Raw genomic sequence first — 16,935 nt, forward strand, 5'->3', positions numbered from 1 at the left:
GAAAATGTGGCTTATAATGTGGATTTTATATTTTTTATGGAGGGACAGACAGTAGGCTGACAGGAAATGGGGAGAGAGATAGGGGGGAAGACATTCAGTAAAGGCCGTCGGGATCGGGAGTCTAACCCTGCAGCACACTGCCAGGCTGGATTACCAGCCAAGGTGCCTGGATAGACCATTGAGCCATGGTTTTAATTTCTAACTGTACATTGACCAATTCTTTCCGTCTGCACCAAATTTCTTCGCCAAAAATTGTCCCCTCCAGGCTCCAGAACACCCCACTTACTGGGGTTCAAGTGGTTACTCATTGCTACTTAAAAACAACAACTTACCGTAGATACAATTTTGTATTAATTGACAGAGACAGAGTTGTACTTGTAACACTGTTGCGGATTTGATTGGCCCTTATTTGAACTTTGAGCACTGGCTTGCTTCTTCAGAGAGCCATTACACATCAAGATAACCGTAACGCATGTTGTCAGTGCATTCTTAACCTTGATCTCTGACAGCCATAACCACAGCTAGATTATCCATAGTAGAATAAAGAGAAGAAAAATAGGCAAATAGCGACGAAAACTAATAATTCAACTAACTAGACATCAATAGAATATGCTAAAGTTAATTACAAAAGAAAAGAAAAGTTAAACCATCCAAGAATTTGGACGTTTTAGTCTGGTCTTCATCAACTGCAAATTATAACAATTTCTAGATCTGTAAAAATAATATGTTAAACTGTCATGACACTGTTAAAAAGAAAAAAACTCATTCAATAAACTATGACACAATTAATGTCGTGTTATAGTACGTACTGTATAATGCTGTGACTGTAAACATAAGTTGGAAGATTAGGTTACTCATTGTCATAATATTATTTTGACACAAGGTTGAGGTTAAAATGACTTTCCCTGTCTTTTCCATGATTACCTTAACATAATAGAACTATTCATCTGAACAACTCTCAACTGTGTCAAAAATAGATTTCATACGTGTGAAATATAATATGCAAAGCCGAATTAATCTGCAGCAGTAAGCACAATATTAAACACTTTGTATACAGTACATATGTTTTTTGATCGAAGTACGTCATGGTGTTAGCTATAGGCCTATACTGTTAAACCTGTTAACCAACCTGTTAACAAACAATGATTGCCTTTAATTTATATACCTTATGATGCCAGTGGGAGTTGTATATCTGAATGAGGGCCAGACATATTTTGTGTGGGAGGATAAAAGGTGCCACAATTCCCAGGGCAGGATTACAGCACAAACATAAAATACACTACTGTAACAGTTTGTCAGGATTCTACACCACACATTCTATTGAGCTATTTTTTATTGATGTGTACATTATTCACATTATATAATCATTCATATATTATTCACCTATTTCTAGAGACTTTCACAAATTAATATTAAATTGATTCCCTCTACAAAAGTTTATACCCACGGTGTTCTGAACTTCGTGTAAACTATTTCAGCAAGTCCTCCCATTTGGCACAGAGTGAGGTGATGAGTTGCAGGCTGTTTAATGACACAAATCATTGCAAAGAAGGAAAACCTATTTTCACAAATCAGTCACTGTTAATTTCGCTTATATGTCATTAATTTACATTATTAATGACATAATTAAAGCTAATTAAAGCTGCACTACAGTATGCAACTTCTATTCTACCCCAGCTGTGCAAGTCCTTACATTTGTACCACTGCCTGCTTGCTCAGTGGAGATACTGTTAGGTCAAAATTCATGTCAAACCAGAAACAGGCTTGTGTCAAATGTTGTGTCAAACCAGATACAGAATCTAAATGTCTCAATTGAAGAGCAGGGAGACTAAGTACAACCACCCCAATTGTATAAGTTATATTGCTAATTAGGTGTGACTGTATAAGCTCTTTCTCTGAGACAACTGAGACAACCACAGAAACATAGAGAGATCCAGTAGGTTAGTATGTATACGCAGCAGCATCCTGGTCAACGTACTGTATAGTGTTTAAGTGGTTAAAAATAGTCTAAAACTGCGTTCATCTTTACACTCTTCGAGTTGGATTTTGTGCTGTACTGCGACTATAGTCTGCCCTCTTTAGCTCATCTGAGAGAATAATATGAACAGAGAAGTTGTCAAGCTTAAATTATCTCTGTTTACCTGTGGTGGACGGTAAAATGTACATTTATTTGAGTACTGTACATTTGTATTTTTGGATACTAATTTGATAGAGCAACTTTCACTTGTTGAGTAATGTTTGAGTTGAGTCTTTGTCCACCACAGATTTTAGTGAAAGTACTGTGTTTCCCTTCTGAAGGTGTTGGTGTGTCTTTCAGCAGAGAGGATTTGTTACTGCACTGGAGCAAAGGCTATCTCTCAACTTTCACCTTGACACTTAAGTTTCCTTTGATCTGGGCAGAACGTTTCACAGTTGATATTTGTCTTTTTCTCGCTTGCTCTGACACAGCACGCACGGACACGCACATGTGCACGCACACGTGCACGCACACACGCAATATGATAACATTTTCCATCCTTCTCAGCATTACTTGGCTTCGAATGACTTAACGGCCATGGTTTGCCATGGTTTTAATGAGCTTGGTTTGTTGGGTTTGGGTGAGGGTTACTTTTTACTGAAACCTGGGCCACGTGCCACTCACCTCCCCTCAGCTTAGATAACAGCTCTCTGCAAAGTGAGAAAGATGGGACCCCTTGTCCACGTGAAGTTACCGGGGTCAACCGTCGCTCTTCAAACACATGTGGCCCTGAAAGTGAACTCACCTGCTCCCACACATGCACTCACACCATAGGAAGGGATAGGATATCATACTGACACAAAGTAGAATAATGACTCAATGAGAGGATCTGAAACCATCAGTGAAGTGGAGTGATCTGTCAAAACCATTAAGGTTCATTAAACCATCTCATGCGCTGGTGATCAACAAGTGGATGAGAGGAGAAATCCAGTGACGTCTCTATATAACTCTATCTCTATGGACAAAACATATTGGAGTGACTTCCTGCCTATATACTTCTCTAAAGTAGGGCTGGACGACATGGATAAAATCAAATAGCATTTTTGTCCAAAGACCTCAATATCATTATTGTGACAATAATATTGTATTATGACTATAATGTTGTTGTTGTTGTTGTTATATTATTCATTATTTGTGAACATTTTGAAAGTATAAAATAGGGCTGGGAAACGCTTTGATATAACATTTTAAATACAATAGGAATTTGGTGGGATGGGATTTTTAAAATTATCATACCAGAGGCTTAAAAAAGTGTAAATATGCAATTTCACAAAGAAATTACGTATTTATTTAGTGTAAGAAAGAACCTTGTTTGAGACTCCTACGTGACAAAAACACATCACTTCCAGAACCTTACTCAAATAAGAGTATAAAACTGGAATGAAAAGTGACACCAGTTTTTTTTAATGCTTGTTTGATTGATTTGTTTGTTTTATGCTAGTTTGAGTTGCTAAAGTGGAAATAATAATTATGCATATTCCTGTTCATCCCATCTCAATTTCAACTTTCAACTCTTCACAGGTGCAGAATTTGGTGCAGAATATCAAACTCTCTGACATCAACATTTCGTCCCAAAGGCAAGTTTCAAACAACGACCCTTCAGGCCAACCTTATAACACCTGTAAGCCCCTTCACACCTCCTGCCAGCAGGTGGCGCAGTCACAGGTACTTGAATTTCTTTTAGTTGAACCCATTTATTTGTAACATAATAGAACTGGATGTAATAACTGCCTGCCTTACCTTGCTAGATAAACGGATCAGTTAAGTCAATTTCACAGCCAAGATGGCCTAAGGACAAAATGTTTTAACATGTCATTTAACACTATTCTATTAACACTATGGACTACTGCCATGGCGTTCATTTATGATGATATCTAAATCTGAGGCCATGCCTTTTTATACAGATATGAATAACATTTATGACTATTCCCTTTATCTTCCTTATAATTTGGCCAATCAAAACATGAGTAGAATTTACAAATATATCTTTACAGTTACACTAACCTCCATCTATTGTTTGGTTGGTTCAAATGTGCAACCCATAGGCCTATATTGCTATTTTAATGGAATTAGGTGCATGGAAGTATATTTCTATCTATCTTTGAAAGAATCACACCCATGTGAAGTGAGGTGCGCTAATATATTAAAGTCTAACTCATGTTGATTAGGTGATATAATGGTGATGTAAAACAAACAGTGCAACGGTGCTGACCGGTCTAGTGTAGAAACGACTGCTTCGCGATGTATGTCCCTTTTATGCCCATATATGGAGTTATTTGTCAGGCATGCCCAAATATGGGGTCTACGCAGATGTCAGATCATATTTGTGATGTCAGAACAGACCAGCTCCATATGCATTGCTGTCCGGAGGAAACCTCATAACTCAATTTTTGATGTTTTTGATTTTATTCCATACATCAGTGCCATTGAACACCCTTTATGTCTGTGTGTCTCTTAACTCATTGGACCCTCAAACTGTCTGCTAAAACAGCTAACTCCACCACCTCTCTCCTTCTCATGCAAGTAATTGACAATATCTAAAGTCAACTTTGATGAGGCAGTATTGCAACGTTTAAAAAATATAAGGTTTTACTAATTTCCTTAAAGACGTATATTTTTCATTTCCTGAAAAATGAACATTTTGGAGTTATGAGGTTTCCTCCGGACAGCAGAGATATGGAGCCTGGTCAGGGGCCATGTCCAGAGTCCTGGCAGAGGCCTTTTGTGGCGGTTCTGGACAACTGTGGGTCCGACCGACTCGACACCAAGCACTGCACTCCCTGTGGTGCAAATACCCCCCCAAATATGCCCCCCCCAGTTATAAAATGCTCTCTGTGCCAATGGCAACCCCCATGCCTGCAAATGTTTAATTATTATTATTTGTCATGTTACAGATTAAGAAGGTCAGAAATGTTTCCTTTGCCCAGTCAGAAAGTGCCTCCTTCAAGATGAAGTCTGCAGCCCTAGACAGGCGACACAGCACGGATGCAGTCATGAGTTCAGACCTGGACTCTGTGCCAGGACAGGGGCCCACTGAGTCTGACCGCTTCCATCCCTACCGTCGACAGTTCAGTGATGGAGCCATGACAACTGGAGGCTGTCTGCCAAATTGCCCAACTCCCTGCTCTTATCTCCAGCAGGAGGCTATCCATGACACCTGCTCTGTTACACACAAGTCAAGCAACAAGGAGCCGACATGCTGGGACCAATGCAATGGCAGCTTTCAAACTTCCAAACTTATGGTACAATAATTGCAATCAAGTAAATTTTGCTAGTGGTCTAGCAAGCCTCACACCATACTTGATATTACTGTGGACCATTTCCAAAGCATATTGTGCAGATTGATTTCAAAAGTCTAGTTGAAAATAATCCATGGGTATTAAATTGGTTTAAGAACAACAATTCACATCCTTAATTGGCTTACAATTTTAACATTGCAATGATTAGCAAACATTGACTGTCAGGTAACATTTCAATAACAAATGCTTAGTCTAGAAATAAAGCAATTCATGGGAAGATGGTCTATATTAAATTGTCTTGGGCACACACACAGCTTTTATGAATTTATTATAGATATGTGGCCAGAGTTGTGAATAGATGACATGTTTTTATGGTGGTATGATTCTTTTAAGCCCACAGTTTTTAGGTGTTTAATTGCGAACGCAGTTTGCGCGTCTTACACTTTGAGAGATATGGGGGTCCTTGAAATGAAACATTTGAGAACCACTGCTACACCATTAAGAATAACTTATAATTGGCATGACTTCCAGCTGAGCTTTCCTGAACTACCAGCTGTGCCAGTGGAGCCTGCCTGCTTCCTGACAGAAAGCAAAACCTTGTACTCAGTGGGTGCTCTTCAGCAGGTACGTGGCCATAGGAAAGGAGCGGCTACACAGTGAATTATAACTCAAGTGATTTAGAGTTAAATTAACAATTCAAAAAAGAAGGAATTTAGACAGCATATAGTATGAATGGGATGACAGAATAGATACATACAGTATTTGCCTGCTGAAAGACTGTGGCAAAGCTATTGTAAATGTATTTATGACTAATTCAAACAAACAAATGCAATGAAGCATACAAGCTTCAAGTGGTGTGGCTAAACAGTATGGTGTCGTTATGTTGCATGATGCTCACAAGCTCCCACAAGTTGTTGAAAATGAAGCTTAAATCAAAATACAGCAGTGGTCTACTGTATGTGTGCATATTTACAGTATTTAAAATAAATACAAAAGAAGGGAAAACGTGATGAAGTGTGGTTTTGATATACAGGATGTTTTTGTTATCCTGATGTCATCAGCATAGATTAGATCTTGAACCACTTTCAACCTGGCTTATCTATTTTGGGCTTATCATTATAGACGAATAATGTCAAAAACTGTCAATAAACTGTCAATATACTGTATATATTTCCCCTTTAATCTCAGGAATGTTCGAAAATAGCAGATCTACACGTGTGCAATCAATTGCATTGTGTTCCCTATAGGGCTTAATGTGTGTATGCGTGCGTGTGTTTTCTCACCAGTTCTCACCGAGTGTGTTCTCTTCAAATGGTCAGTCAAGCAACTCTCAATACTCTCTTCAGCTGTCACACCAGGACAACAGTAACCTGTCCCTCTTCCCCAAACCCATTTACTCATACAGGTACAGTCATATCGATTACAAGATCTGTCTGTCTGTCTGTCTGTCTGTCTGTCTGCCTGCCTGCCTGCCTGCCTGCCTGCCTGTCTCAAACCCTCACCCTAAACCTAACCCCCACGGCGCAGCACACCTAAACCTAACCTTAACCCATGTCTAACCAATGACTAGTAGTCTAAACTAAGTATGCACCCCGAGGAATATTATGCTACATTTTAATATAAACTATGGTGGATAAAAAAAAATGTGAACAGTATTTATTGCTTCTCCCTGAGGCTTGCAGGTGTGAAGCATGTGAGGCATGACTACCTTGGTACAGAATGCTGTTCATGACTACCTTGGTACAGAATGCTGTTCAGGACCTGTCTGCAGTTCCTGGAGATTCAATGTTTTGATACAATAACAGTATATCATTGATTTGATAATTATTTAACAATTCAGCCAGTTTGGTTAAGATCCTAGGTTGTGCGTATCAATGCGTACAATGGTTGATTAATGGTTCATGGCAGCATTTCATATATAGGTCGGTGTAGAGATACGGCTAAGCTTCAGAGAGAAGAGAAGATATTTGAGACAAGATGAATGCTCACGCTCACTAAGAGCATTCTGTATGTTATGTGTACTGACTGGATGAGCACGAAAAACACTCCTTGGGCTAAATTCTGCCATATAGCCACTTGCCCAAATGTGATGACCTCACATTTGTAATGGCTGTTTTTAGCCCAAGGATTGTTTTTCGTGCAAAATTAATGCTTGCAATGGATTCGGAATCATGAAACCCCCCTAGTTTGACACGTCACATCCTACTTAAAAGCATAATGAAAATGTATGGTCACATATACAGTAACTGGCGATCACTGACAAGCTACTGAATTGGACGTGGCCCCCCTCCCAAAATGAAACGTATGGTGATGGAGAGCATGTGGAAAAATGTGCCGCTTTTTTCAGCCATGTCCACATTCTTATCTCCCATCTATAGATAATAAGATTGCATGCAATGTTAATGCCAATCACACTGTCTGCTTGTTTAAAGCATCCTGATCTTCATGGCTCTGAAGAACAGCAACACTGGAAGCCTGCCAGTCAGTGAGATCTACAGCTTCATGACTGAACACTTCCCCTATTTCAAGGTATGAAACCATTAATATGAATAATAAATAATAACTAAATAAAGTAACAATTTGCTTTACATAAAATAGAATTAAAGAACAGAACAGATCAGGCATAATGAGTTAAATAATACATTCTTAAAACTAGAAATGCACTCTGTCGAGCTGCCAACTTGCACATGCCCACTATAGGCAACGTATGACCTACTTGTGCGCAAGAGATGAGATGAGATGAGATGCGCTCACCACTGCTGGTACGACTGCTGCTCTGAGTCCTAAAGCTCTCTGCTGCTGTTTAGGTTTGAAATACACAGCTGTGAACAGGCACATAAGAGGTTAATACATGTATTAGCGGCCAGGCCATGAAATAAATGAGAAATCTTGAATCAGAAAATCAAACCAGTTTAGGAAAGTTAAAATAGTTATGTTCTCCTGGTTAAGAGTCTAGTAGCTGCATTCTTAGGCATTGTTTAGGCTGCGTGTTTACGTATTGCATTAGTCAAAGCGTGAAGAAATAAAACCATGTATGATTTTGATATCTTTGAAACACTTTTTCTGATTTAAAAAAAGAATAGGCCTACATGTCTGAACAAGTTTGTTAAAATGGTTTGTATTTTAGCAACAGGCCTGACATTGTTGGATAAAGGGAGTGATGACTGAAACTGAGAATGTAAATGATCTGGGCCAATTATAAGTATTTCAGTTTTGACAGCATTAAATTGAAGGAAATTAGTTGACATTCAATCTTTAATACCTGAGTTCTAGGGTTGTTGGGCATCACCAAGAGATATAATTGCATGTTGTCTGCATAACAATGGAAGGAGAGGTCGTTTCTATGTGTATTGTCACCAAGGGGATGCATAAGGGTAAAAACCTTTAGGGGATGAAGGTGAAAATAAGGTAGTTGAAATAGTTACCGGTACTTGAAATAGTGAAATATGCAAACCACTGCAAGTGCGTGCGTGACAAATAAACCCCCTTGAATATATTTGTATCTCAAAGCAGTCAGATATGCCACCCCCATGCAGTAATCTAAACAATTTACATATTGGCCTGTAATTGTTATAAACTAGCCCGTCGGCCACCAGCCTACTTGGGAACGATGTAACTTGGGAACCTAATAATACCCGTTGTCGCACCCGTTTTAACTATCTGTCTGTCCCTTTTGTGCCCATACTGTATATGGAGATCAGTATGCAATACCTGTTGTCATACCACCCATTTTAACTGTCTGTGTCCCACATGGAGATCTCTGTATCTGTCTGTCTGCCTGTGTGGACTGGTGTGGACTGGTTAAGTAAACAATTGGCAAGTGTGGGGTTGCCATGAGGCAGAGGCTGGAAATTGCACAGGTGAGGGGATTTAGGCTGATTAGGCCCACTGGCAGAGCCTGACCAGAGCCATGGACCAGAGCCTGTGCACTGCACTCCCTGCGGGGGTATGGAACGCGTGTGTCGAATTTGAAGTCGGTGGCGTGGGTTCTCGAGTTACGTGCATTACAACCGTACACACACACACACACACACACACACACACACACACACACACACACACACACACACACACACACACACACACACACACACACACACACTGTCACACACACACACACACACACACACACACACACACACACACGCACACACACACACACACACACACACACACACACACACACACACACACACACACACACACACACACACACACACACACACACACACACACAGAGAGAGACGTGGCACATTTATAGTAGGTTGGTTGTTATAAAAAAGAGCCATACAGTAACACACGACCAATCATGAAATAATCAAGGCCAGATCCAGAAGATAGGGAGTTATAAATGGAAAATGGGGCTGTAGAAATTTGAACTTTGGAGGGTATCAACATGACAAGAGGAAAGGTTGAGACAGTATCAAAGAGATCACTGTCAGGGATTGGCATAGCTTAAAGTCATACGGTAAGGGACATGAACATCAATGAATGAAGTCACAGCAGAGGTCATAAACCTCTATAAATCTTTATAGTCAAGAACAAAACTAAGTCAGAAGAGAACACACAAACAAAGACAAGATCCATCAAGGATGGGGTCATTATTTGGAAACGGTTTTAACCATTTTAACATAACATAATACAAGCTCACAATGCTTCACGTTGCAATGCGTTGTAAGCGCAAGTACTGTATAGGTTTGAAGTAGTTAAGAGCAGTTTTTAAGTTTCAGCGATAGCAGCGGCACCATGCCCATCATGCCCATACATCCAAACAGAAAAGCCAATCTGATTGCATTAATCCGACGTTAAACTCACTTTGCAACTCACTTTACCACTTGATTTGTCACTCACTTTATGCATGTGCATACCCTCTATTGAGAACGACTGCTCTAATAAGATAAGATGAGATTTATTGTAATTGCACTGAAAGAAATACAAACCTTTGAAACTCACTCCAAATAGCAGCATAATGACAGCGGAGCTCCTGCAGTACGCCATGGTGGAGATGTGGGACATTCAGTTATGGAAAGACAAACGGAACATTTTCAGCCCTCTAGCCTTCATCAGTGTTGAATGTACAGATGTGACTCAGGTGAAGATTAGGGCGTATCAACACAGGTGTATTCATTCAGGTTAACTGACATGCGGGGATCAGGATACTTACAGTAGTTGACCTAGACTTGACTACCATGCAGACTTATGCAAAGATTAAAAAGTAAATTATAGATACCATGTTATTTAGCCCTAGCTATAGGTTCATTGTTTACCTGGTAGGCCTATTCTATAGTTTCAATGTACAACTTGTTTTTGATTGTATATTGTTTAAAGACTGATGCAAGGTTATTTGGTTTACCTGTCACCCTATAGTTTACCGAGTCACTACACTGTCTCTCTGTATTTGATTTGCTTATTCTAAGTCGCTCTGGATAAAGAGCGTCATTGTCAATTGTAAATTGGATACATATGAGGGGACATCTCTTCCCATGACATCATAGGACATAGTGGTTGTTTGAAAACGGTATCATTATACAGTTGTTTGCTGCAGTATATGCATTATTCACACCAACCGTTGTAGGTTGTGCAATCTCATCTAACAATTAATGTTATATTTTAAATGATGTAAGCGGATGTGTCATTGTTGTTTGGGGCTATGTAAACACCTCTATCCAAACCTTTTGTTGTAAGGTTTGGCTAGCTGTTATAGTAATGTAATGATCAACCCATATTACATCTCGGTTACAATCAACACTTATTTCTCTGTCAAGATCCTTGTGATGATTAATGACAGGTTTAAAGTAGTCCAACAATGTGCCAAATGAGCAGCTGGATCAGCAACCAACCCACATAGATTCTTGTTGGGGCTTGATCTCCACCTGTGGATATCAGTACATTTAGTAACAATCCTATGATCCATGCTGGCATGGGAATTTAAATTAGACAGTGTTTTGTTTCTATTTATCGTATCCTGGTGCAGAGAGGAGATGTGAATAGAAGGATTGTGTGTGTGTGTGTGTGTGTGTGTGTGTGTGTGTGTGTGTGTGTGTGTGTGTGTGTGTGTGTGTGTGTGTGTGTGTGTGTGTGTGTGTGTGTGTGTGTGTGTGTGTGTGTGTGTGTGTGTGTGTGTGTGTGTGTGTATGCGCGTGCGTGTGCGCGTGCGTGTGTGTGCGTGGTGAGGGTATGTGCATTGGAATGTGAATTTTGTACATTCTATTTCATTACACTTACATTTTAATGTAATCATCAAATACTGCTTGATTATCCAGTTACTGGCAATTTACTGGCGAGTTCATTTAAAGGGGGCAGCCAGTTTATCATACCTTTCAAATGTATATTATGCATTCATGCCCTCTAGACTAAATATTGCTTTTGCACCAGCTGCAGGTATGAACCTCTGTTTGAACCCAGGTCAAGTCACAAATAGATGTCTTTTTAGATTCTAGGCATCTACAAATCAATTTCATTTAGACCCACCCTTGGAACTAGCTCAAAGTGTTGCTGGCGTTTCCATTCAAGAAGGCACAAATGGAAATGGCTGCGGTCCAGACAGCTGTCTGTAATCTTAAACATATAGGCTGCAGGGCCATATAATCCATTAAAATACATCATGAAAAATGAAACTGGGGATAGTCAGCTGTATTTAGCAAATGCTATAAAATGTAGGCACAGGATGAACTTTTGTTAGGCATCTCAACTTCTTTTACATATCAGAGAAGGCCACTGACATATATTTGTCTGGTCTGAACTGCACCCATTCTACAAACTGAATAAAATGTTCAATCAATCAATCAATCAATCAATCAATCAATAATTTTCATGATCAATGTTCGAAATTACAAATATATTTGCCTCTGTAGGCTACTTTATTTATCATTTATAATCATGAACGATGATACCACCAAAAAACCCAACTCTTACCGTACTTTCAAATTGCAATAATTTCTCACAACTAGAAGAAATATCTCATCTCATCTCATATGACCAATATTTTGTGACATTTTAAAGTGTGCCTTGGTATGTCACATCTGTGTAACATGCCAACTCCACCCTGTCTAGACAGCCCCCGATGGATGGAAGAACTCTGTTCGTCACAATCTGTCTCTGAACAAGTGCTTTGAGAAGGTGGAGAACAAGAATGGGAACTCATCCCGTAAAGGCTGTCTGTGGGCTCTGAACCCCGCCAAGGTGGAGAAGATGACGGAGGAGCTGCACAAGTGGCGTCGTAAAGACCCCGTTACAGTTCGCAAGAGCATGGCAAGGCCAGGTGAGTGAACTGATCACTGCAGTATGATCACCAACCAGGTGGGTGAACTGAGTAACTGGTGACAAATATGAATATGCACGTGTACACACACACACACACACACACACACACACACACACACACGCACACACACACACACACACACACACACACACACACACACACACACACACACACACACACACACACACACACACACACACAAACACAAACACACAAACACACTGATTGAGGTGACCTTCACAACACAATTACAGAAGTTTCTGGCTGCCTATTATGCTAATCTGACCTATCGTCTGCACTCTGCAGTGATAGAAACGTGATTGTAATTCTTCAACAAATGAATTACGTAACTCACACGTGTCAATTATTTTCCTCCCCCACAGAGGATCTAGATCATCTATTGGGTGAAAGACCAGAGAAGCTCAAGTCTTCGCCAGGCTACCACAGCCCTGGTTCAGGATCCAGACATTCCCCCGCCTACAAAGCGACCATGTCCTCCTTCAGCCCACCCCAGCACCGAGAACACTGCCTCCCCATTCAGCAGTCCCAGTATCCACACATACCAACTTCATCGGACCAACACTGCTATGTTCAATCAACTGCCCATCCTGCCCACTCATTCCCCTTTTACTCAGCCTGCAGACAGCAGCCTTTAGCAGTGGTTCCTTCCACCATGGTCAACCTGGGCTCATCTATGTCTCGGAAGATGCCACCAGCGTACAGTGCCACTCTGAGGCCTGAATACAGTCCTTGCCCCAGGAGCATGCACGAGCTCCTGTTGGAGGGGGATGGCAGTTATGATGTAGACACACTCAACCCAAGTCTGACTGACCTGCAGCTCCATGGTATGATTGTATGACTTGGGCAGACGCTAGCAAGTAATAATGCCCAGATTTAGGTCACATTCTCACCTAATACTTCGGTAGACTCGAATGCGTATGGGCGGGGATTTTGGGATTCTTGCATATTGAATTGGCTGCGGTTTGCCTTCACACTGTTATTAGCAGCAATTGGAAACGCAGCAGGGGGGACCTTTATCAATGTGTTCCATTCATAAACTAGCCTACACAGTGAAATCTATGGTAATAAAATTACACTCATAACGTGCATGTGTCGTGCCGTCTGGGGGACCCCCCCCCCCCTCTCTCTCTCTTTCGCTCTCTCTCTACGCAAGCAGCCACACACTGTTCTTTTGGGCATGGAGGCACAGCGCTGCATGAGCGCACTGATATAACTCCCCAGTCCCCACACAGTGACAGCACTGCATGTTTACGGCACGCACAGACAGACAGAATATTCTGTAGGTTATAATAGGCTACACTGCAGTGTTTTTATGTGTTTTCTTAAGCAATTGATTAATGTACACATCCTCATTTCGATCAGGGCTTCAGACAGTCTCCTCATTCGACCACGTCTATCCACAGTAACGGGACATCTTTGCGCTGCGTAAAATATGCCTTCTCCGTCTCCAACCTTGTTCAGCTCCTCACCCGCCACATTGTTTGCTTCATTTCCTTTATTTACTGCGGATTGCATTCACACCTACACCAAATCGTAGTCAAGTGCGATTGGAAGCGAAGCGAAACCCCGTTTTTGGGCGGAGTAAAATGCGGTTCTTTGCTGCGCATTATGATTCGAATGAGCCTTCACACCTGCCAAACGAAGCGCACTTTCTGAAAATGCGCAGCAGGATTCGTTTTAATCGCAGCAAAGCTCTCTGGTGAGAATGTGACCTTAATCTACCTCTTTTGACAAAAACATAAATGGTTCCAATCTGAAAGCCGTAATAGTCCATTCCACACTGACTCACATAAAGTATGTCTTAATGCACCAATTCCCTTGCAGAAGAAGAGAATTGGAAATTTGGAACCCCCCACCCCTCCATTTTCACAAATAACAAAGTTGATGCCCAAACCTGGCATGCAAATGTATCTATGCCGCAAAATGACATGTTTCTCTGTTGAGAAGCCGTTGATCATGTTCATGTTTTGCATGATGACCCCCTTTTAAACTACTGTATACTGTACGTGTAGGCTACATAGTAGTAATTCAAATAACACACTCACACTCTCTCTTAACGTTCCACTTTTCAGGTAACTTGTGGGAGGAGTTAAGGCAAGACAGCCTGGTACCTGATTCATTAGTGGTCGTCACCACCTCCCCATCTTCCTCCTCTGTCTCTCACTTGCACACCACGAGTCCTCAACTCACGCCATCTTCCAGTTGCACCATTGGTCTGGCCAGATGTGACGAGGAGGATGAAGAAGGAGTAGGCTGTGGAAGTAGTTTGAACCAGCATGGGCTATATCCTATGGAGATCTTGACTGGCTATCTGACATCATGCACCACACCCATCCCTTTACTCTGAAGCACCACTCAGTCCCTAATCTTTGGGCCTGCTCATCTTGATGTATCCTGGACCTTAATGCATCATAGTAGCTGACAAAGTGGAGAACAGACACACAGTTTTGTCACCGTATTTCCATACAATTTATATATATTATATATACCGGTATTCATCCTTGTGTAACAGATTGTTGATGTTGAGAGTGCCATAGTCAGTGTATATTCTATACTGCTCCAGAGATATAATGACAAAATAGAGTTTAATAGTAACATTGTAACTGTGACGCACACAAGGATAACAGGACCTCAACATGGGTGCAACATGGACATTACAAAACATGCTGTATGGATATAGTGTAATGCAAACATTGATGCAGAAGATGGCAGCATAGCCCTCACTGCAGGCTCTTCAACAAGACTTTTGCATTATTTTTCACTCAAATAAAGCTTATACTGTAGCTATATACATTTAAATTTAAAACCTACAAATACAATCAACGGTTCGGGTTGACATGCTACACAAATGACAGTGAACAGAGATAATACAAATCAAACCAATACAAACTAATTCTAATACCATGCCAACTCCTGTGAAATTACACGTCTTTAGCATGTTGGGTTACTGACTTTTTGAATATTTTTATTATCAGCTTGCAGAGCTGATAAATAATTGGACTTTCTAGTCTAGTGGCGAGATTTTCATGATTGGCTGGCCTCTAAGCCAATGGGAGACTATCCCTATACAGCCAATGGGACACTAAGCCCCACGGCCAATGGGACACTAAATCCGCTCTCCTCTCCCCCACCCCCCCACCGCAGACTGCAAACAAACACGACTACAACAGGAAGCCCCACACTAAGGTACATTATGCAAGAGAATGGTATGCAAGCTGATATATAATTAATGACTTACTTGTTTTATATAATTTATATGGAATACATTTTATATTATTTGTAGGCTACATAACTGGTGAAGCCCACATAACTGGTGAAGCCCATTCAGTAGGGGAGTTCAAAATAGTTTCTTCCGGAGCAGTTTTTCAAATCAAAATTTGTGGCATGAAAGTAATCTTTCCTACTACAGTAGGAAGCTGTGGAAGTTGCTAGACATTTGTATAAGATTAAGCAGAAATTCATGCTTTCTATTTGTTCAACATGCACATGATTAAAAATGCATGCAATATTTTGTGTTTGGAACAAAAACATTAGGCTTGAATGAAAGACACACGGATAAAGTAAAACAGACCACGCTGAGTTAATACGCCTTGGCCTACATTGCACTTTTAATTAATTTCCTTTCAAATAATTTGGTGTGCAATACTACTGTTTTTTTATTACAAAATATATTTTTTATTTTCACTTTTTCTTTCTTAAACCAATGCATTTTTTTATCTTTGAAATTTAAAGTAAAAAACAAGCCAAAAAAAGGATATTGAAATTATGAACTTTTGACTGTTTAATGTATTATTTACATTTATCACATCTATATAAATAAAGTTTGTATGTATTCAGTACTGCATGATTATGTACTGTCTGGAACGGTAGGCCTATCAGTTTTTGACCTTTTGCTATGGACTTTAAAAATATGACAGCATTATATGAGGACATGAACACAAAACACTTCTTTTCACAGTGACATTTCAGAGTATCTATTTTGCTCTGTACTCTTAACATCATTCAAAAATTTGCTTATATAATATATAACTCGAAATAGTAAATAATATCAATAAGATTCAGTAAGGACAAGGAGGCATAATTTCAAATATTCAAATGTTGGGAGTTCATTTTATGTTGTGCGAAAAGATTAAAAAGACATGGACATTGTCCAACACAAGGGATCAACCGAATAATGCCGAGCAGAAAGATTCACACATCAAATGGCTTCCATTAAGAGGATTTTATTTAATGCATTGAAGTTTCGAGCAACACAGGTCTTCTTCAGTTATCTGGGATAGTCTGGGATATATGTGTGCGCTGTGGCTGCGTGGATCTTTCTGCTCTAATCTTAATTTCAATGTATTTTTATCAAATATAAAATAAAATATAATATAGTTCACCAGAAAAACAAA

The 16,935-nt window shown here is 40.1% G+C and overlaps 1 protein-coding gene across 1 annotated transcript; it reads left to right on the forward strand.

Moving 5' to 3' along the window:
* Positions 1 to 75: 75 nt before the first annotated feature.
* On the forward strand, positions 76 to 16,782 carry foxn1 (forkhead box N1). Its single transcript, XM_080772247.1, has 9 exons — positions 76 to 162; positions 3,539 to 3,682; positions 4,945 to 5,259; positions 5,788 to 5,880; positions 6,543 to 6,661; positions 7,689 to 7,785; positions 12,310 to 12,517; positions 12,904 to 13,365; positions 14,614 to 16,782. Exons 3-9 carry the CDS (start codon positions 4,966 to 4,968, stop codon positions 14,886 to 14,888), a joined length of 1,548 nt encoding a protein of 515 aa, XP_080628373.1. The 5' UTR covers positions 76 to 162; positions 3,539 to 3,682; positions 4,945 to 4,965; the 3' UTR covers positions 14,889 to 16,782.
* The last annotated feature ends 153 nt before the right edge of the window (positions 16,783 to 16,935 follow it).

The sequence above is a fragment of the Protomyctophum bolini genome (assembly GCF_963924005.1).
Source record: "Protomyctophum bolini genome assembly, chromosome: 9".
In the NCBI taxonomy this organism is placed as follows: Eukaryota; Metazoa; Chordata; class Actinopteri; order Myctophiformes; family Myctophidae; genus Protomyctophum; species Protomyctophum bolini.

Excerpts from the sequence above, each read along its gene's own strand:
- foxn1 (XM_080772247.1), top strand. The coding sequence starts at position 4,966 with ATGAAGTCTGCAGCCCTAGACAGGCGACACAGCACGGATGCAGTCATG. Across the intron at positions 12,518-12,903 it reads CAAGAGCATGGCAAGGCCAG|AGGATCTAGATCATCTATTG; the intron begins GTGAGTGAACTG and ends CCTCCCCCACAG. Across the intron at positions 13,366-14,613 it reads GACTGACCTGCAGCTCCATG|GTAACTTGTGGGAGGAGTTA; the intron begins GTATGATTGTAT and ends TCCACTTTTCAG.